General features: G+C 37.7%; 1 protein-coding gene across 1 annotated transcript in view; it reads left to right on the top strand.

Annotated features, from left to right (window-relative positions):
* Positions 1–22,650, top strand: part of TRPM1 (transient receptor potential cation channel subfamily M member 1) — a gene marked incomplete at both ends in the record, with an annotated part of 71,327 nt that overhangs the window by 29,925 nt on the left and 18,752 nt on the right. The window contains 14 exons of the mRNA XM_080351233.1: positions 2,806–2,885; positions 3,706–3,901; positions 5,056–5,269; positions 7,030–7,154; positions 7,838–8,009; positions 11,089–11,263; positions 13,423–13,546; positions 15,264–15,336; positions 16,185–16,285; positions 16,966–17,139; positions 18,183–18,317; positions 19,271–19,321; positions 20,823–20,963; positions 21,832–21,861. Coding sequence (XP_080207359.1) covers positions 2,806–2,885; positions 3,706–3,901; positions 5,056–5,269; positions 7,030–7,154; positions 7,838–8,009; positions 11,089–11,263; positions 13,423–13,546; positions 15,264–15,336; positions 16,185–16,285; positions 16,966–17,139; positions 18,183–18,317; positions 19,271–19,321; positions 20,823–20,963; positions 21,832–21,861 — 1,791 coding nt within the window. The remainder of the gene's footprint in view (positions 1–2,805; positions 2,886–3,705; positions 3,902–5,055; positions 5,270–7,029; positions 7,155–7,837; positions 8,010–11,088; positions 11,264–13,422; positions 13,547–15,263; positions 15,337–16,184; positions 16,286–16,965; positions 17,140–18,182; positions 18,318–19,270; positions 19,322–20,822; positions 20,964–21,831; positions 21,862–22,650) is intronic.

Here is a 22,650-nt window from a genome sequence, read left to right as displayed (position 1 = left end):
CTGTCATAATCATTTAACACTTCATCCATTCCAAGGAGGTTAAAAAGTGCTTATTTTTTTCAAACTCACAAGAGACAGTATAGGTACTTATATTTTTCCTCATGAAACAAAATAGATTTCAATCCAGAGAGAAAATTGTACAGAATCTGTATCAAATAAGTGAGGAAAGTGCCCATTTTCTGACAGTCCATGTTTCTGTTCAAGTATTTGCACTGGATTATAATGAAGCTTTGGTTAAGCAGATTAAATAGACAAAAGCAGTGAAACTTCAAAGACTGACCAAATGTGCTGAGGTTTTATTTCCCTGATCTGTAATGCCTGCTTTTGCCTTCCTCTCATTAGCACAGAATAATAAGCCAGTGGAGCATTATGTGTTGTCCAACTGTAGTGCCTATGGTGACTGATTTCTGATGGGGGTCTGGGGTATATGTCAGGATTTTTCCATGCAGCAGTAGATAACAGACCTCCGGGGTTTTAAGAACAACTGCGTAGCTGAGAGCTCAGCTGTATTGTAGAGCTCATTTTAGATACCAAAATGCAAAAGTTTCCTTCGAAAAACAGATATTAAGTCTGTAACTTAATCCAGTGGTTAATTAACTGTTTTCATGCGAAGCACACAAAATAACAGAGAAAACTCTGTTCTTTGGTAAGCTACAAGGAATAAGGTAAAACAGTACTCAATGACATGGTGTAAAAAATCCAAGTTGTTTTGATATTTCCAGCTTGTGTTTTCCAGTATTATCTACAGAACAGTTAAATGTGCAGCATATGTTATCATTTATATTTTGAAGGGTGTTTCCTGAACTGTGGGATTGATTTGGGTATTTGTATCAGTCAAGGAGTTATCACAGACCACATAGAAGTCTAAAATTTTATTCCAGGAAAAAGTGAATATGTTTAAAATATATAAAATAATAATAAACCCCAAATTAATTTAAAATTCATTAAAAATATATAGATAAGGTAACCTCTGCAACAGGTTCCTGTTAAGCTTGTTTTATAACATTAAAAGTCAAAAGTTTGTGTGATGTGTATAACCACAGGTAACAACATTGGACATAGTAGCAGAACAACAGTGAATTTGGATACTGTGGCTTTGGATTAATTTTGAAAAACTAGTGTAATTCCAATCAAACAGCTGGGTTTGGCTCTCTGAATAGTTTGGACAGCCTGAATACCTGTGAATTAGCAAAATCTGGTTCTGAACAGGTAAACGGCATTTGTTTGATGTAACTACCCACTTCCGCGTACCACAGAATCTCATGGATGTCCCTGTCTTGGGTGTTTCTGTAATTTTCTGGAACTGCACCTCAATAACTAACTAACGTCTGATGCTATAAAACTAAAGCATTTTCTGAGTTCTATTTCTAATAATACTGTTGCTAAAACTTATCATCCTGTAAATGCGTTGCCACAAAGTGTATTAAAAGAGCCTTTTAAATGTTTTGGGGGAATAAAGGCTTTTTAGGTTCATTTGAAGAAGGAATGTATGGAGACAGGAAAGCTGACCTAGTCACAGCTTTTAGATATTAAATTTAATACTCTTTTCCTTCAAAACTTGCTACATAATCAAGCTCTTTGTGCTAAATACTGAAATATATGCCTTGTCATTCATGAAGCAGGTAACATTGTAAATTACGTGAAGTTTTGTCTAATGAGGTCTGAACTCTTCCTTGCTCTGTGGTGCTTCGAGCACCTTTTTGAAATGAAATGAGGTGGTTCTGTCTTGCAAAATCAGTATGTCAGAGCGGGAGCAGAAGTGCAGGATCTCCCAGATCACTGACCATCAGAGCATTCTGGCTCAGAGGCGACTGAACGAGGCAAACCTTTACATACCTGGACAGGCTATGGACGGCTTCTTCATGAAGCAGAAGCTTGGGTTTGCACATTATTTGCAATTATTTGCAATGAGGGAACTTCAAGTAGTCTCCTGTTATTTCATAAATAATGAAGGAAAGTAAGAAGCCAGACAGGAACTAACAAGTCAACAAAGAAGCTTCAGAGACAGCTCTTGCCTCACAGCAGAAAAAAAGATCAACTACCACACCCTTGATTCATCCCACTATAGACTGTGCAGCACGCAGGGGGCTAGTCCAGTCTCGAAGCCATTACCACACAGGCTGACAGAGCATTCATCCAACAGAAATCTGCAGCTGACTTTCTTCAGTTAGGAAATCAGCAGGATTTTTGGTTCTTTCTCTAGGAAATTTTGTTGTTGTTGAAGGCACCCTGAAATTCTCAGGTCATCTTTAGCTTTTGTGTCTGCAAAAATCTAAGAACTAAGAAACTAAGAAACTGTGGAAAACACTGGCCTGCAGCTATTTCTGAACTCACTCCCTTCAGTGTTCCCAAACTCAACTGGACTACACTTCTGCAACAGACTTTCTAACTGCATGCACAGATCTATGATTTTGTTGTAGCTTGCCTACACGTTGTTTTAAAAATGGCTGTGAGCTTGGTCTAATTTCTGGTTTGCAAACATAGTATAATAAGCCAACACAATTTTATTTTGTCTTCAAGGTTGTTTTTCTCCTCCTGTTTCACAGACATGCTGTATCCGAAGAGTTTGTACTTTTTCTGTCAAATGTTCTTTCAGTTTTACACACATGCAAGGTTTGAATTTTATGCAAGTTGTGGAAAACTCACATCACCTACTTGCTTCACGAGACAGTGTATATGGTGTTTAAAAGTAATTTAATTAATCCAGTGCTTGTTTTTAAAAAGAGCTGAAAATAGAAGGCAAATGTTCTGTATATGCCACATAGAAGTATTTCATTATGCTTCTTATTTTTTCTCCCTCTTAAGGGTCAAAAGGCTTGGATAGAGAAGACCTTTTCAAAAAGAGAATGCATCTATGTAATTGCCAACAACAAAGACATTAGCAGGTAACATTTGAAATTCTTGTTTTGGCCAAAAGAAAAGGTTAATACTGAAGAAACTGGACTTGATTTGGATTTAGATATATGAAACTAAGACACGGTTTACTCACTGTCCTTAAGGAAGATGACAGGTGAACAATAGTGCAAGACCTGCTTGCGCTCAAAACTGTACAAAGCCATGCGACGTGTCTTATAGCGATGGTGAGGCTGGGCAGCAGGGAGGCAGTGAGGTGTTAATTCCTGGCTTTGCAAACCAGAGCTTAAATTCACACTGAATTCTGAAAGCAAGGATGCAGTAATGTGCACTGTGAAGCAAGTGGTACCGTTCTTCACCATTGATATGACACTACCAATGATATACTATATACAGGGGGACTGGAATTCTTAGTCCAAGTATTAATATTACTGCTACTGCATGGTCTAGTGAAATTGTGGTCCAGCTTTTTTGAATACCATAACAGTTTATGTCACATGGTAGCTGTCACCTTGGAGTAAGAGACAGATGGTCACTGCACCTGTTCTGCATTCTTTCTCCTTCCCTGTCCTTTAGCATAGAACAGCTTTCCAGGGTATTATGGACACAAAGTGAAGTTTTTTGTCTTTGCTTGTTAAGAAACACTGGTGGGCTGGTAATTCTGACACGTGTGTCTAGGCAAATAAAACAGATATGACCTAGAAGCGTGTTTCTATGATTCATGTAGACCAAGGCATGGGCAGTTGAAAATATAATTTCTGATTTATTCTTTTCTCCTTTTTTTTTTTTTTTTAATCACCATCCAATATTGAAGATACTGTAATCAAAGTCGCTTCAAATTTTAACTTACAGGTGCTGCTGTGGCCAACTCATTAACCAACATATTCCACCTCCTCCAAGTATAACAGCTAATAAAAATGGAGAAGAAACAAAACAAGTGGAAACTCAGCCAGAGAAATGGTCCGTCAGTAAACACACCCAAACATACCCAACTGATGCCTATGGAAACCTTGAATTCCAGGGAGGAGGACATTCAAATAAGGCCATGGTAAGGAGCATAGGCTGCTCCAAGGTATTCATCTGGTATGTTAGCTTAATAGATGTGTGTCAGGATTCTAGCTCAGTGCATAATCCATTGAAATCAAAGGAGATCTCTTTACTGTCTCTTTACTCAAAAAGGCAGAGAAAAGGCAAGAGAAAAACAATGCCTACTCAGGAAGCGTCTTATAATATCTTGCAGCAGTTTTATTGAGTTACTGTCAATAAGTATCAACCAAGGAGGTAGCTGCATGTCTTAATGCCTAAAATTCCACCTGTTTGTATTAGACTTGTGGGCCAAATAGCCCAGCATAGATAAAGATTTTTTTCTAAGGTTTGAAGTCTAATAAAATTAGAAATTGGTCTTGCCTTCCTGAAAGATGGAGGCTTGACAGAGCTGGAAAATGGATGGTTGAGTTTTCTTAGCAATGGAAGTAACAGCAAGTCAAGCTTCTGAAAAAAAACTCTCTTGCTGTTACCTCTCTTCGGAGCAAACCCAAACTTGGATTTGTTTCTTTGCCCATTTGCTTTCTTATCTCGCTGCTGACACTGCCATTTAAGACAACCACACTGCAAAAACTTGTCCAAAATGTATGGGAGAGGCTGGTGGGTTTTGTTAGTGGTGGTTTATTTGTTTGTTTTTAAAGCAGAAATAAACATTAGTTTATTTAATAGTTTTGTTTAACGGAGTGGTAGTTTGAACTGAACTGGGAAGCATGTAAATCATTACTTCAGAGCCAGAAATGTGTACATCAACAATGAATGGGATAAAACGTAACATAAGCCTCCTATTTCTTCTGAAAAGTCATTGCTTCTCTCGCAGTCAAACCAGAGGTTTTGGGAACAATACAAGACACCTTCCAGTCATTTTAAATAGGTGGTTTCCAACAATGCAGATTTGTAATAAGAGATTAGGATCATTTGATTGTTGTCAGTTTTGCAGGTGAATAGAGGAAAGTGCTGCTTTTAAAAATCATGAAGTGAATGGTAAATTCTCAATAGCAAAGTGAAAGGTTTCTACCTATTTTTTCTAAGCATTAGCAGCAATGAAATTTAATGATGTGTTGCTTGAAAATGGAAAGCTTAATATAACCATTCTTTGCTCAGCCAATAGACAATTTACAGAGCAAACAGAGTGATAATATTACACATTGCTCTTTGCAGTATATCCGTGTGTCATATGACACTAAACCAGATTCTCTGCTGCATCTCATGGTGAAAGACTGGCAACTGGAACTGCCCAAACTTTTGATCTCTGTCCATGGAGGCCTCCAGAACTTTGAAATGCAACCTAAGTTAAAGCAAGTATTTGGAAAAGGTCTGATAAAGGCTGCCATGACCACAGGAGCTTGGATTTTCACTGGAGGTGTTAGTACAGGTAAGCAATTACCAGCACTTTTAGTTTACTTAAGAAATCAGTAATGTTCATTCACTAATCTTTCCCACAGGCAGAAGATTTAAGTCTACATGAATGAGTCATTAGCCACTAGACCGAAAACAGAGCATTGTAATCATTTGTGTTAATCTCCCACCCAGCCGAGCCCATAAGATTTTCCTGGGTCAATGTCACTTTGTGTTGCTCAATGTTTCCCCTGAAAAAAAGATTCATCCTTGGTTTCAGTAGCAGGGAATCTGCCACTAGTTATAATACTTTTGTTTCAGTGGTCGGTTATCCTTGTAGTTAAGAAATCTCCTACTCCAAATTTGCCTGTCCTTAGCTTCTTACTGTTGTTTTGTACAAACATCCTTCTGTTACTAAAAGTATGTTTCCTAAGCCTGTTTTCATACACATCGTTTTTGTCAAACTGCACAGGCTGAGTTCCATAAAACTCTCACACTAAACATGTTTTCCAGTCCTTCAGTTTTTATCACACCTGTGCTTTGAACTCTCTCTAGTTTTTTAACAACTGTCTTCCATTTTGGACACTGTAATTTCTGAGACAGTGTTTGATGAAGCTTTTAATCCCTGAAGTAAAACATCCTTTCTGCTTCTATTTGACAGTTTCCTGTTCATGCAGCCAAGGACTGAGTTAACCTTCAGGCTGTGTGATCTCTCTTGAGAGTTAGTGATCAATTGATAACCCACCTTAAATGCCATGTCCCCGAGTCACTGTGTCCATGGGATCACCCACCACCATGCATGCACACCCTCTGTATTGTAATTATACAGGGTATTTGTTCTTAAATGAATGACTGTGAATTTGTAATCTTGAGGCACAAACCTGAAGTCAATTGTAAATGTCTCTACTTGAAGACATTGTGATCACATGTTTGCATTTTTCTCTGGTGTTCTGGCCACCTGAGACAGATTTATGTCTAAAACATCAATTGTACAGCAACTCCACATAACTCCACTAGGAAATTTTTGGCACTATTGCCGGATTCTCTCAGAAAAATGGGGTCTGATATGATTTCCAAAATTTGAAAGACAGTTGAAAAATAGCTGTTGTGATGATTCCCTATATATTGTTACTTTTTGAAACCAGTTGCATTTTAATTAATTTCATTTATCTTAATATAAATTCTGAGGGATCTTCAGAAAACAATTAGATGCAAACTTTCATTGTAATATTTCTATAACATTATCTTTGTTTAGCTGAAATAAATCTTGATATCAAGTTATTTCTCAGAAAACTATGTAAGATAAGAATGAATTCCTTTGATTTTCATATTACAACAAAGGTCTAATGTATTTAAGGGAAGGTGGTGATTGCTATTCAGAATAATTTTGAAGTGAAAAGGTATTTCTTAGATAACTGTAGGGTTAGCGTTTTTTGCCTGCTCAGATCCCAGTGATAGCATTCCATGTATGTTTAGCATTGTGTACAATGACTAATATAATTCCAGACAGTGGTACAGATTACACTGTGGCAAGTTAAGTGACTGGGTAAGTCTTTCAAAGAGTTCATTGAATTCAGAACAAGGATGTGAAAAGGCAATAGGATTTACATGCAACTATTACAAAATAAAAGCATGCATTTGTCTGCATTGCACATTCTTTTATAAAGCAGAGGTAACAGTGCAGTAGTAAAAGCAATCCAGAGAAGCAGGTAGCTCTGTGAGAGGAAAAAACAAAGTTCTGTTGTTTAGCGTTTTCTCAAAAATGTCAAGAATTAATTAAATTAATTGTACCTATAGGTGTCATTCGTCATGTGGGAGATGCCTTGAAAGATCATTCTTCCAAATCCAGAGGACGAATATGTGCCATAGGAATTGCACCTTGGGGCATTGTAGAAAACAAGGAAGATCTGATAGGAAAAGATGTAAGTCTTTAAGGAAACTCCTGTGTATTTTGCAATGTCAGCTGTGTAACTGTTCACCTTTTTGGAGTAGAAATATTTTCACTGTTTTTAAAGCATGCCTAAGAGCTGAAATTTAACAATTTCTTGAAGAAAATCTGTTTAACTATCTTTGTCAGGTTGGCATATATGACCTCGGAGTAAATGTGGAGCTGGTGAGGTCTCCATTGCTTTCAATAGCAGAGACCTCTCTGTGGTGACAGAGTTGTAGGCCCTAACTTCCGTGTGGCATGCTGAGAATTCTGTACGTCATGTATGTATGCCTCTGTGTATAGAAGACTGGCATTTCTCGTAGATGGGCACTCTGCAGTGGCATATTAATTACTAGGAACTCCAGATGAGAACGTGTGCAGGAAGAGGATTATGTAACACTGTGTGTGATCAAGGAGAGTACATTAATGAGCTTAGGAGAACATGCAGGAGAATGCACAGATGTGACTGTCATCCTCCAGAGAAAACACTGCTGTGAAGAGCTCAAGTTGTGAATCTGAAATCAAGCTCAATTTCTAATTCTCCTCCATTTTTGCTTGTAAAGATCTGTTTGAGTAGTTTCCTCATAACGCTTGTGCGTCTGGTGGGCAGTATGGGGGATTTTCACATTTAGTTCTTAGTTCTAATCTAAGTGCATCTATTCTTTTGACACACAGGTAACACGAATTTACCAAACAATGTCAAACCCTCTAAGTAAGCTCTCTGTGCTCAACAGTTCGCACACCCACTTCATCCTGGCCGATAATGGCACGCTAGGTAAATATGGAGCTGAAGTAAAGTTACGACGTCAGTTGGAAAAACACATTTCCCTCCAGAAAATTAACACACGTAAGTACAGTGGGGCAAACTGTACATATAACATCTTAAAGGAAGGGAGGGAAGAAGAGCTTGAAATACTTCAGGGTATTGAAATGAAATGCTTCTTCCAGCTCTTTCTAGCAGGAATTTGATCAGGACTGTGTAACTGAACTAAAACATAAGCTGTCTGATAAGGGGTGAAAGAACCCACATCTAACAGTATGGAAAACCCAGAAAAGTAAGGATTGCATGAATGGAGGAAGAAAAGCTTACAAATAACAGCAAGGAGAAGCTTCAAATCAGTAAGAATTTAAGAAAAGGGAAATATAAAGAAATTGTGCACTTTTAGTTAGAATTTAGAAGTGTCAGTAAATACACAGAATGAGATGAGTTTGTACAGTTCCTGTTTACAAGAATCCTGTGCAGCTCAGTGATTTCTGATTCCAAATGTTCATACTAACATTTCATTTTCTCATTTATATGAATTTATTTCATTTGAAATGTCACACTCAAAATTCTTTGATATTCCAGAGAAACTCAGCTGGGATTTTGACACTTAATTAAGCCATTATCAAGATAATTTCACATCAGTACTTTTGTATTTAGAGTTTTGTGCAGTTTTAAAATTTCTGTCAGTTGTTACAGCCTCTCTAAAACAACTTTGTAGAGTTCTTTTTGGCATTATGTAGAAAAAACATATTGTAAAAGGCATTTTTTCATTAACATTTTTGTGGAAAAAAGATATTGTTTTAAAGATTAAGTAAATTTAAAAAATTAGTAACTGTGGTTTTCCATTGACTTAAAAAAAAAAGCCACAACAACAACCTAATTAAAAATGGTCCAAAAAAGTTAATGTTTTTTGAATCCACACTTCAATGAAGAGCTACAGGACAGTAGACATCGGTTCTACCAGCTGCCTTTCTGCCTTGTCGCAGATGCCATTGTAACCTCTGTAGGCCTGTATAAATAAGAAAAAACCATTCAGAATGAAAAGTGCATTGAACTCTACAAAAGTTTCTAATAGCGTTTAGGTGCTCTTATGGGTAAGGCACAAAACTGAAGTAGAGCAGCAAGTAAAGCTGAAAGGCGCCGTTAGAGGTGTCAGCCACAAGGATCTAAATGTTCCATGAAGTCTTTAACTGCTGCTTTTTGCCCACGGTAAGCTTCAGAAACAGAGCTCACCAAAATGTCTCCTTGCCTTTGAGTGTGGACTCAGGCTTGTGCACCCTAACACTGAACCCTGACCGTGACTTTTTCTTAAATACCTTAGAAATCTGTTAAGGAGTAGTTTACCATCATTAGCTCTCACAGCAATAAAGGTTATTTAACAATATCCATATTAACTTCCCATGTTTTCTGCTTAGTTTGGTATTTTTCTTATAATACCACTCAAACTTAACTCATGCCTGCTCTTGCCTAATTAACATCAGTGTTTTGCTTGGACATCAATTATGCCCAAGAAGTAGTCTACATTTCTTTTAATAACTTTGAGTAGTTTAACAAAAACCTTTACAGAACTGTAATTACTTGAGATCTACTTAGGAACCAGTAATGTACATGCTTTCTTTTAACCTGTTGACAGCTACCTTCACCTATAGATATTGAAAACACTCCCTCAGATGCCTAATTCTAATTTAATTATCACTTAGAAAACTTCTTGTATAGTCCCGAGTGAGAGCTGTCAATGCCTGTAACAACTTTTTTGTTTGCTTCTGGGCATTAAAGACACCTGCTTAGCTTTGTACTTTCATTTGCTGTTTCAGTTATTATCCTGATTCTGATAGGGAAGCATTACTGCCTGTAATTTTTTTTGCAACACTCTTTGTTTGAATTGCTCTGTGAGCAATAGCTAATGTCAGCTATGCTTTTTTCATCTTTGTCTTCTGCAGAAGTGCTGGGAGAGTTTAAGACTGTAAAAGGCAGCACTGGCTTGGAAGATAAGGAAGTCAGGGCCCAGAGGCAAGATATTCTGTATCGTTTCTTTTCACACCACTGGGGCTGGGGATATTGGTTCTAATTTAAGCAGTGTTTGGTGATTTTTGTTATGAGAAAGGCAAAGTTGGGAAAACACACAGGAATTACAGAACTCTTTCTGTGAAGAGCTGTAGCACACTTCCTAGTAACAACATATAGGCAGTTGGTTTGTTTCTTTTTAATCACTTCAAGCACAGGCGCCTCTTCTGGAAATCTCAGCAGAAATCACTAAGGATTTCATGGACATCCAGGCCAGCCCATGCTCTGTGACTCCTCCTAATCAGAGCTGGGGTATAGCTGACAGGAGGATGTCAGGAAGCTTCCACTGTTCTTGTGCATGGTGCTCCTGTTCTTCAGAGAGGAATGACGGTTTAAAATACGAACTCTTTCACTCATTCTCAGCTGTATAAAAAAGTGCATCTTCTTTATAAAGCACTGATCATTTTACAGATCAAGAACTGAATTCAAATGCTTATAATAATAGGATTAGTCAGCCTTCGTGTAATGTTTTGTCCTTCATTTCCCCAAGTATCTTGTGACCAAGGCTACTGAGACCATGTGACCTGTGGGCTTCCCTTTGTCATCCTATGCCTGGAGATCACAGTGAGGCAGGGACAGCAAAGGGATGCTCAGCTGTCGTCTCTTCCATCGGCCAGCCATTTCAGCCTCATGAGAAAGACACTAATGTCATATTTTTTATTTTAGGAGAAAGCATAGCTGTATGTCACCTTACTGAAGACTTCCTGTAGGTAACCAATGAAGTTAAAACATCCAAGACATGCTAGCTGGGAGCCATCCAAGTAACAGTGAAGCTAATGAAGTACTAGGAGAATCCTGTTAGCTCTTTTATCTGTACATAGTGTCTCTCAAAAGAGATTACAAGCAGTTCAGCAACACTGATTGAATAAATTATCAGTATGGAGCTGGTGGAAAAGCACGGGCAGAGAGACATCTGTTTTCCTTTAGGGGCTATGAAACAGCATATAGACATTTTTCCTGGTGTTGGTCATGAAATCGCCATCATTTTTCCTAACCGCTGTGGTTTGAAGTGATGCTGTAGCACAGAAATCGCATCCACCTCTTAAACTAAGTTACAATGACACTTCTTTTTTTTTGTTCTTCTGTTTTTTTGCAGGGCTGGGACAAGGTGTTCCCGTAGTTGGGCTCATAGTGGAAGGGGGTCCCAACGTGATCTCCATTGTCTTAGAGTGTCTACGAGAAGAACCCCCTCTCCCTGTTGTGATATGTGATGGTAGCGGTCGAGCATCAGATATTCTGTCATTTGCACACAAGTATTCAGAAGAAGGAGGGTAAGATTTGGGGATCTTCAGCAAAGCTGTGTCTTGCTCAGGAGAATAATGTAGGACTACATGCCTTGTTTTCATTAAAGCTTCATAAAAAAACACCTCAGGGACAGAATGCTACTAACAGAGGCATTCTGCTGTCAGTCAGCTTTTGTTGCTTGTTTGATCTTAGCCCTGGCATTAATGAGTAGAAATTATTACCACTTGGAATGTATTTGATGGTCCATTGAAATAACTCTACTCTCAGTGCAGCACACTGTCATACAAGCTTCATCAGCATTTGCTGCACTGTTCTTGATGCTGGGTTGGACATGTTAGAAGCAAGGAATAAGTGGTTCCCAATAATTACTTTTTTCTCGGGCCAGGACTGAGTTTTATTAGTGTATGTATTTGCAAAATTTGTACTGTCTGATTCCAATGTGTTGTGTGATGAGGTTCATTCTCCAAGAGTGTCAGACCAGCTGAAGAAATGTTATGCTTCCTTCCATTCTTTTGCTATTTCTTGCATCTACGATGGTTCTTCAGGGCAGTGCTGCCTGATGTCATGAACAGAGCGGAGGATCGTGTCTGGAGCATTCTGCTCCATAGCCCTTCTGTCCATTGCCCAAATGAATCTCTAAAAGTCCTTCCTAATCCAGAGTTTTTTTGAATCTCTTATATTTATTTGTAATTGTGTGTCCCTTTGGTTGACAGAAAGTATGGTTAGTTTAAAGGAGATACAGAACCTATACTAGCAGCATATAGCTCATCTGCTCTGCAGAGTAAAAGATCTGCTCTGACAAATACTCCAAGTGGAAGCAGGGTATTGCATTTGTAATTTAAAATACTGCTTCTCCCAGTCAAGTAACATACATTCCCTATTGTCATTGTTAATATCAGGATTTTATCTTTAGTAGCCAGATTCAGGCAAAAACCTAGTATGTTGTCTTGATTAGGGCATGGCCTACCCATCTTGCACTGAAGAAATAGCCTATTTCCTTGACTGAAGTTGGATTAAACACTAAGCAGACAACTAGTATTGTCAAGCAGTGCAGATGTTATTTGCTGAATGAGGTGAGCAGGAGAATTTTTTTGATGTTTACACATAGTGCGTATTTAATCCTCTCAACAGTATTTATGATTCAGAAACTTTCTTTTCCTTTCTATCAACCGAGCATCCTTAGCTTAGATCAAATGACTTTTTTTTTCTTTCTCGTTCCTCCTTCCTATCAGCTCATACGTAATTGAAAGAGCTTATCAAGAACAGTCTGTCCGAGATCTGCTCACTGCATGACTTTCTCTCCCAGTGCATATGATGCAGTGTCAAATTTTCCTCTCCAATAATTATGATGAGATAAATGTGTTCATCTGGTAAGGCAGGTTTGTAATGAGAGTTTTTTGTCAGCCCTGCTGTCTAAAAGAATAATTTCCTCACAATGAACTGTGAGTTTTACTGCACTTCACAGGCTCAGCTGTCTCACTGCTTTGAATGCCCACTGGTAATGTTTGCCATCATCTGAAAATATATGTGTTTTATTAGTAAATTGATGAAGATTGAAGGGCTCTGTTTCTGATTGCTTTGAGAGATCAAACATTTCTGACCTTTCTAGAATGTTTTCAATCTAATTTTTTAGATCATCTTTTGGTTTTTTTTTTCTTTCTCAAGTGGGTGTTACGAGGTTTCGGATACACTAGCAATTTAAATCCTCTGTTTAAGAGGATAACCAAGATTACTAAGGTGACATATCAGTAGTGTGAAATATTTTTGGTTTTTTAACTATATGCAAAGGGACTTGCAACATATAGAGGCAAAGGTAGGGGCCCTGTAAGGTGTACTGCTGAAATCCTGAAGTCCAAACTTCTTAACAAAATTATGTCTATATTATATAACAGGAGTAAGAGCTAACTGCAATAGATTCCAGGGTGAAAGGACAGCTGAAGTTCCCTGCCAGTTTTAAATCAGTGCTGAGGTACTGAGTTGCATAAGAGCCAGTCTGAGTACAAATTTCCTGATTACTGTTACCTCTTTATGAACTCCTCACCTCTACTGAATGCAAAGATATATTTTCATTTATTTTTGAAATGAAGTCATTGCACTGATGGGTGAAAAATTGCTTCTCAAATAGTAGGGCTTCTGAATATATATTAATTCTGGATATGTATTTTATGTCTCATTTTTCATTTAGGATAATAAGTGAATCCCTTAGGGACCAGCTTCTAGTTACCATCCAGAAAACCTTTAACTACAACAGGAATCAAGCTCATCAGCTGTTTGTCATTCTTATGGAGTGCATGAAAAAAAAAGAACTTGTAAGTGTCCTAAAAGTAGTTCACAAAGGTAATTACTGTGACCAGGGTTACAGTTTAACCTTTTTTTTTTTCTCCTCTTTCTGTATAGCTCCATAAATATACACAATCATTCATTCATATGCATAGGCCAAGAAAGGGATTTTGTATTCTGGAAAGTTTCTAAAACCAGTTTCAGATTCTTCTCCTGTGTAAGCTGATAGGAGTCTTTTTTTCACAGACTTCACGAAGTAGATTAAGACACTGAGACAGATGCACTAAAATCAGGATCAACTGCAGAAGGTAGAGAGAAGATAATTGAAGAAAGGGTTCCTAGGAGCAATAAGCATTCAGAGTGCATCAGCACAGTTTTGGTCTTCTGATGTAGTTACTTTTTAATAGCCTTTCATTCCAGTTCAACTGGACTATTCAAGTCTTTCAAGAGAAACTGAAACATTAAGCATTCTTGAAGATCCCAGCCTTGCTTGATCCTGCTTGTTGCAGGCCTGTGCTATGTACTGTACCACTCAGTCAGGCTCCTGCCTGTCTGCCGTATGCCAGATGCAGAAAAAGGGGTGTGGTTAATAGGTCCAAGAGGTTCTCCTGCCCCTCTACTCTGCCCTGGTGAGACCACATCTGGAATGTTGTGTCCAGTTCTGGGCCCCTCAGTTCCAGAAGGACAGGGAACTGCTGGAGAGAGTCCAGCGCAGGGCAACAAAGATGATCAAGGGAATGGAGCATCTCCTTATGAGGAAAGGCTGAGGGAACTGGGGCTCTTTAGTTTGGAGGAGACTGAGGAGTCACCTCATTAATGTTTATAAATACGTAAAGGGTGAGTGTCACGAGGATGGAGCCAGGCTCTTCTCGGTGACAACCAGTGATAGGACAAACTGGAACACAAGAGGTTCCACTTAAATATGAGAAGAAACTTCTGCACAGTGAGGGTGACAGAGCCTGGACCAGGCTGCCCAGGGAGGTTGTGGAGTCTCCTTCTCTGGAGACATTCAAAACCCACCTGGACACCTTCCTGTGTAACCTCACCTGGGTGTTCCTGCTCTGGCCGGGGGATTGGACTGGATGAGCTTCCGAGGTCCCTTCCAGTCCCTGACATTCTGTGATTCTGTAACATTCTGTGATTAGGTTATTCTGCTTTTGAATTACTAATCTTTTAATATGTAGCTAAATGGCTAAGCTTTATATGAACTACTATTTTTAAAATCGGTGAACACTAATGGACTCAACTAAGCAAATGTGACAAAAAATAACTGTTTTACTTAATTAGTTGATTCTGGTTTTTTGTTTGTCAATTTGTAGCTTATCCTGCAACTAAAAAATAGATAAGTGTTATCATCAATAAAATTAATGCCATGATAATCATCTTGGCTAACGAGCATTTACATTTCCAAGCTGGCATTTCCATTACTACTGGAAAGTACGATCAGTTTGGCATAGCAGTTTTGTTACCCCTTTTCAAAATCCATGGGTTTATTGAAGAATTTCATCAAATTTGTCACATTTATCAATGCAGGAATATTTTAGGATAACTTCAGTGAAATAATTTAATTAAATGCTTTGGAGAAAATTACATTTCAAAGACAAATTTAGTGGAACTCTACTTTTTAAAAAATCCCAAGTCTTAGAAAATAAGAAAGCTTCACCATTCTGCTCTTTTTTCTAGCTACGTGTTTAGTCTCTCTCATGTACTGTAATTGTGTGTGTTTGGTTTTATGCTGTGCTTTAGATTACCGTGTTCCGCATGGGGTCTGAAGGGCAACAGGACATTGAGATGTCCATCTTAACCGCTCTCCTCAAAGGTGGGTTTTGCAAGCAATGCACAAATTGATCCTGAGAAGACAGTCCCATACATTTGTCTGAGGTTCACTCTTGATGTTTGAGTCTTTGATTTATACACTTGGATTATAAAAACCCGAACGTGTTTGATTTAAGGTTCAGAATAGCTTGAAGCATAAAATTTAGACTGAAAGTTTTGTGTGGCTTTCCTCACCTGAAAGCCTGGGATGAGAATGCTGCAACAACTATTACACTGATATTTCAATACATTTTATTGAAGTATGTTGAATTTCTAGTGTATATTAATAAAGCTAGGAAAAAAGATGGGAAGATTAAAAGACTACCTGGATTTTTCCAGGTCTCAGCCTGTGCTTTTTAAGTCTTAAGGCCAAATTTAGGATTAGTTCCTTATTTATTTGGAGTTTGTTATGTTTGCTGAAACAACTGTTTTATGTCTGCTTGTATATAGTAGTTGATACAGGCTCAATATAGGATCGCTACAGCTAAGAAATAAAGAGAAGAATTACTATACTAATATGAACAGCATCAGCCAGAGGAGCTGAGGGGAGGAGTCTTTTAGAACAGTTAGATGTCTATCTTTAGCTTCAGAGTATAAAGTCAATGTGGGAGCTTTAAGGAAAAAAGGAGAGAATCTGGTTAATCCTTTTGAAATTAGGATTATGGTGTTAAGTGGAAGATGTTATAAATTGATTTGATGAATCCGCTGCTTTGTGGTAGAATTATTCTAATGGTAGTATGATATGGAGTCAGGCTTGCTGTTTTCTAATTCTTGGAGAAGTGAATGACAGAAGGTTGTTCAATCTAGTTTCATCATGCATGAAATACTAAACATCTGTGTGTTTCTCTTTAGGTACCAATGCCTCTGCTCCAGACCAGCTCAGCTTGGCTTTGGCCTGGAATCGTGTAGATATTGCACGTAGCCAGATCTTTGTCTTCGGACACCACTGGCCCGTAAGACAAAGTTTTCCTAGTCATACTGTTTGTTAACAATTTAAAATAAGTGGTGGAATATTCACACCTTGGATTTTGTTGGCATGAGAAACAGTATTGAATTCCGTCTTATGCTGAACTGATGTAGGATATCTCATTAATTAAGAATGGCTTATTTATTTTGAAATTTCCTAATACTGCTATTTGCAAATATTTAGCAATACTTTAAACTCTGTGAAATAAAGATTTCTTATGGGATTTGAAAGAAAACAAACAAACAAACAGATGTTTACTGGAAACAATCTGTGGCTTTAATGTTATGGAGGCACCCCAAAATGACTCCAAACAACTAATAAGCTTAAACCAACTTTAATCCAAAACTGAAACTGAAGTGTCACAAAGTTGAGTAGTCTCTCTTTCCGGTTCTCTTGCACTGATTTTATTTTGCAAGAGAAATGTTCCACAGTCTGCCTACTTCATTACTTTGTCTTTCAGTGTTATTGACTAAATGAGATGTAACAGCTTTAAAAAAGTATAAAGCTGTGGCTATGCTAAAAGGTCCTTAAGGAAATTATCATTCTTAATTGACTGCATGTGAGAACTGGTCACTGGGGAGCGAGTTCAACAGGACTGTATTCAATGAAATAGTCACTGTACAATCAATTAGATTTCTAATACTTCTAATGCATTATTAAATGCAGCCTTTAGGAAGCCTTACAGCTCCTGATGGTGCAGCTCCTGAGAAGGAAAAGAAATCTCCAGCAGCTCAGACTAAAGCAGCCAGAGGGAAAGGAAAAGGGAAGAAAAAGGGAGGAAAAGGAAAAGAAGAGCCAGAAGAAGAAACAGACCCAAGAAAGCTTGAACTCCTGAACTGGGTGAGATGAAAGTATTTGTATTAAAACTGTTAAAGAATCCATTTTTTTCCATTCTGGGGGGCAAAGAGAGAAGGAAAATACATATGGGCATTCTATAAAATGCTCATTTACATATTATCACAAGATCAGCAATAGATTCTGCAGGGATGCAGTTCTGTCTTTGAGCCAGAAATCCCTCTCTCATCCCATGTGCACCACAGGCAGCCATCCCACAACCATACATGGCAGTGCTTATCTGCTGCTTCTTCCCCTGCTTCCCTTCCTTCAGAAGGAAATAAGAACACCAATGAGTATCTTAATCCTTCCTTGTACATGTTATTTATCCAGTGAAGACAGTTTAAACATCTCCATTTCCAAGTGCTTCATTTTCCAGTTGCAGTAGCTTAGATTGTTCTGTTGTCTGGCTTGAAGTTCATGTGTCAAGGGGATTGCTGCTTGAGGCGTATTCCCCTCTCCTACTGGTTTCTAACCCCTTAGATGGTATGAAGAGAAGACTCATATGAAGAGGCTTCCTGACTGAAAGCAAAGCTGAGTTGGTGAAGGAAGAGGAAGTGCTTCCTCCCAAATGATTTGAGTCTTTTGACATTATGTGTTACCTTTTTTCTGAGGCAGCAGTTTGAGTGAATGATACACATACGAGTTATCAGGATAAATAATGTCAGTCTTTCCTAATTGTATACAGTGTGTATTTCTTAAATTTTAACTTGTTCTTATCACGTTGAGCAAGTAAATCTCTTTTTCACATAATGTGTCAAGCGTGGTATGCCTTGTTTAGTTAAAAATACTAAACAAGATGATTGAAAGCTACAATTGTGTTGCTAAAGGTTTCTTTCACTGCTATTCTCTTGCCCAAAACCTCATAGGAAAACTCTACCATTTGTATTGACTTGCACATGGGTAAAGTGTCACTTTCTAAATTCCTTTTCACTTACAGATTGATCAGCATATTTGGGAATATCTTCAGTAGAGAAAATGTTTGTGCTTGTTGGCCAAACAACTCTTCTGTGCTTGCATAGTCTCACATCCTCCATTCTGCCATTCAGGTGAATTCCCTGGAGCAGGCTATGCTGGATGCCCTAGTTCTGGATCGAGTGGACTTTGTGAAGCTCCTTATTGAGAATGGAGTGAACATGCAGCACTTCCTCACTATTCCTCGACTGGAAGAACTTTATAATACCGTGAGTGAGCAGAAATAATAAAATGCCCTGTGACCCTGTGATGTCTTTGCTACTGTATGTATAACAGGGGTGTCATTTTTCTTCTTCTCCTGCTGGGATATGTTTGTTTTTCCAAAAAGCTCTGAGCCCTGACAACACACAGAAGTTAGACAGCGATAAAGGGAGCTTTGTTACCACATGTATTGTCCTCTTCTTTCCTTACATATACACATTCCTAATCAATAAGCCTACAGCAGCTTTCAGAAGCCATTGCACTTTTTCCTGTAAATATAGTGTTATATTTAAAATGCATGTTCAGAACACTTAAAAAACTAATGTAGATAGTAAAAATTTAATACCAGCCAGCAGTGATAATTTACTTTTAATCTTAAAATATACTTTATAAATATACTTTAATGTTATTGAAATAAGCCTGTAAAGTACTTACAGAGCAATTTTTATTCTTAGCATATTGCAGAAGCCAGTATCATTTTTCCTTGTGGCCCAGCAAAGCAAAATGTTTTCCCCAAAACCATAGAGCATCATGCTTTTTTATTCAAACTCTCCCTGACTCAGCCCACAGCAAATTAATCAAGAACATAACTATTTATAGACTGTTTTTCTTCCCATCATTTAAGAGGCAGGTAGTCTAGGGCAGCATTTATACAACATATAACTTCAGTCTAGTCCTCCAGTCCCTTTATGGCTCCTGCACCAAGTACAGACTCAGACAATACTACAAACTGCTGTGACTTGAATCACCACATAAAGGATTATAAGAAAGGGATTACACAGCTCATGGTAGAAATGTGTTTGTCATTGCAGCCCAGGTCCTTCTTTTCACGCCTGCACAGTGTGATGGCACATGGTTGCCTAAAATTATGTTTACAATGCCAGATCATTCATTACATTTGTGTTTGCAAAAAACCTGCAGAATTGAAGCTCTAATGGACTGTGAATGATTTTTGTTTCAGAGATTGGGTCCACCAAATACTCTGCATTTACTTGTCAGAGATGTGAAAAAGGTAAGCTTAACCAACAGCAGCGTTACATTTGCATGATTATATTAACCATGTGAGTCAACAGTAAAAGCAAACATAGCACAGGGAAAAGCAAACATCTGAAATTAGATGGTAGTTGTTAAGAAAAGTTAAATTAGTTCTTGTGACAAACAGTGATGTCAGTCCAAATTAGGTATGGCTATACTGCACTGCTAGTAATTTAAAAAGTAAGGAGAGCAAAATTAAGCTCCTAATAGTGTAATATATCATTAGGCATTTAGGTTGATAACCATTTCTTCTCTACAAGAAGCTCCCAATGCAGAAAAAAAAAAAAAGGACTGCTAGTTTAACTGGGAGCCCCACTCATGAGCACAGAATTTTCTCCCTTTTATTTGTTTCCTTCTGTGTTTTTTAGTTACCTCTCTCCCAAGCAATCCTGCCTTTACTTGGGAGAAATTCTGTTCTGTTTCTCAGTGCTACAAGTCCTAAATTTGTTATTCATTTGTTTCCATTACATGTAAATCCATTCATTAGACATGAATAGGATCATTTTAAGATTTGTTGTTGTATTTGCTCTGTTTGAGGTTTTGGAGCTTTTGTTCAGTAACATTTACTTGAAATAGCCTCTATTCCTTTTTGCAAGAAAACTGCCATTTATTCCCGCGTGGTTTAGATGTGGGAATTATGCAGTACTGGGTTAATGTATAATTCATATTGATCTGCTTCATGGTTTAACACTTTTCTCATTCAGTGTTTGTCTTTTTGAGTGTTACTAATGCTCTTCTGCATTCTGCTTTCTGTCTGTCTCCTTTTCATTGCATTTTCATGGCTCACTCATTCAGCGCCAGTCTCGGGGATTCGGTTGGGTTAACATGGAGGTGATGTGTTTGCTTAGGATATAGTTGTTTTGCCATAGAAACTGCTCAGTGGTGCTGTAGAATCAGTTACTGTTGTAGGATGTAGCTTGGAGCACAGTCCAGCAGTGTCAATACCACTATCTAGTTTTTAAGTGTGACAGTGGGAATTACTGTCTGCCTTTTTCTTTGATTATGGGCTCCACATTAATCTGAATCATGTTCTGCATTGTAGCCTTAACTGTTTAGGTAATATTATGATGAAATATAAGTTTCCATAACATGTAAAGTATGCCTGATATCCACCATGAAATTGTCATGCTTTTATACTAGATTAGTGATGATCTGTACAAAGTTATTTAATTTCATCAGTATAACCCCTTGCAAACAGCTCCAGCTTGTATGGACAGTGACATATTATACAACTAAATTGAATGAAAATTTGGCAGCTATAATTACTGCCAACAACAAAACAAAACAAAAGAATTCCCCCCCCTGCCCCCATTTCATTATGTGAATCAGTTATCATTAATTTTATACAAATATTCAGAGACTGAAACCAGTGGATGTAAATAATACCCATGTGCCAATTTACACATGGTATGTCTAGCTTGGCAATTTAATATATGTTTCCTTATCCTAAGTCCTTATTTTTTTTTTTTTTTTGATAGGGAAATCTTCCACCAGATTATCACATCAGCCTAATAGATATTGGTCTTGTGCTTGAATATCTCATGGGTGGAGCGTATCGCTGCAACTACACTCGAAAAAGTTTTCGGACTCTTTATAATAATTTATTTGGACCAAAGAGGGTAAGAATGAGTTTATTCTGGATGTGGGCATCGTGCTGATGGTAAAAAACGATACTGTGTTCTTCTGTCTTTGTGGAACACTGCATGTTAAATTTTAAAGAAATGCTGCACTCTGGTAGTGAAGTTATATAAGGAACCTGTAAAACATCTATGTTAAAGGATGGGAGGTAAATGCATTGATCTGGAGGGGTTAATTTCTCCTTATTTCAGTACTTCATTAGCTTATATATTTGCTCGGTTCAGTTTTGAAGGTCAAGTGAAGCTTCACAGCCTAACTACAGGAAACGCACTAGGAAACTAGTCCCACAAATAACCACAGGGCCATTCAAAGCCCAAGTATTCTGTACTCTATATATAATACATGTATAGTGTACTACTATCTGACAGAACAAACAAATAAACCTTTTACATAAAATGTAAAACAGAGTTGTCACAATAGAACAGAGGGATTTTTTCAACGGGAAATTGTGAGAGGCTTGAAAACCTATTCTGTTTTTTACTGTTTCCTACAGGTATCTTTACCCTGTGTGTGCTTAGAAGCACTATTTTTTTTGAGCTTTTGTGACTAATGTGGTGATTTTAATTCTTGAAGCAGTATATTATTGAATTATTCATTTAACTGTTCTATCTGAATCAAAATATTTCACTTGAGTGCAGGACAGAAAATATTATCTACCCCATTGCCTTCCTGCAAATACAATTAAGAGGGAGATTAATTGTACCATTATTGGTACAATTATTTAGAATAGTACGTTTTATAATAAATACTATACGTTTGTAAATGAAAATGTGTTTTTCCTTGGCATTGTTTGATCATTGAATTTTCCCTCTTATCTAACTGATTCTCCTTTCTATTTTTCATATTCAGCCAAAAGCTCTTAAACTACTAGGAATGGAGGTAAGTTGAATATATTGTAAAACGCTGTTTTTATCAGAGCATTTGTAGGTACAGTTCTGCCCTTGCTCTTAGCTTTTTCACTGTTACTGTGGCTTAAAGTAAATTCCAAGTAGACAGGATCTTCCATTTTGCAAAGAGCCTATGAGATACTTCTGACATTGTTTTATGGGTAGGGTCTTGAGAGCTGATTAAATCTTTGCCCAATAGTCTTCAGGCAGTTTTTAGCACTGTTATTTAATAACACATTCCATGTTGGACCATATTGTGGATTTAATCATTCAGATGTGAACATCGATGATATGGAAAAGAGAATGTGACCCAGCAATGCTACTTATGGTCAAATCCCCCTTAAACAGAAAGTAACAACTTATGCGCAAATGAGGTTTTATCATAGAAAAAAAATTTAAATGGACCGAAAAAACAATGTGGTATGACCTGTTAGATGCTGTCCTCTACTCTAAAACATCCTTTCTACCCTGGTGGCACCATGCTTTGTAAATGATGAAGATAAACCAGAATTTTGAGTCTAAGCCCTGCCTCGATTACTTGTGTGTCGATCAGAATCGAGTCTGGGATGTTGCCTAAAAATTCACTCTAAAAGAGGCACTTGTTTTTGTTTCTGAACAAAAATGTTAATGTAGACCAGGGAAGCATTTACCAAAAGAGGCTAGGTACATTTCTTCATGAAGCATGCTTTTATTAACACTATGATAGTATTCAAACACAGAAGATGTACATGTTGCTTGTGGTACATTTGATGGGAACTGTATCTACACACAACAGCCCCTT

Source organism: Nesoenas mayeri (genome assembly GCF_963082525.1).
Source record: "Nesoenas mayeri genome assembly, chromosome: 11".
Lineage (NCBI taxonomy): Eukaryota > Metazoa > Chordata > Aves > Columbiformes > Columbidae > Nesoenas > Nesoenas mayeri.
The sequence above is the reverse complement of the archived record's forward strand: the minus strand, read 5'-3'. Positions and strand labels throughout refer to the sequence as shown.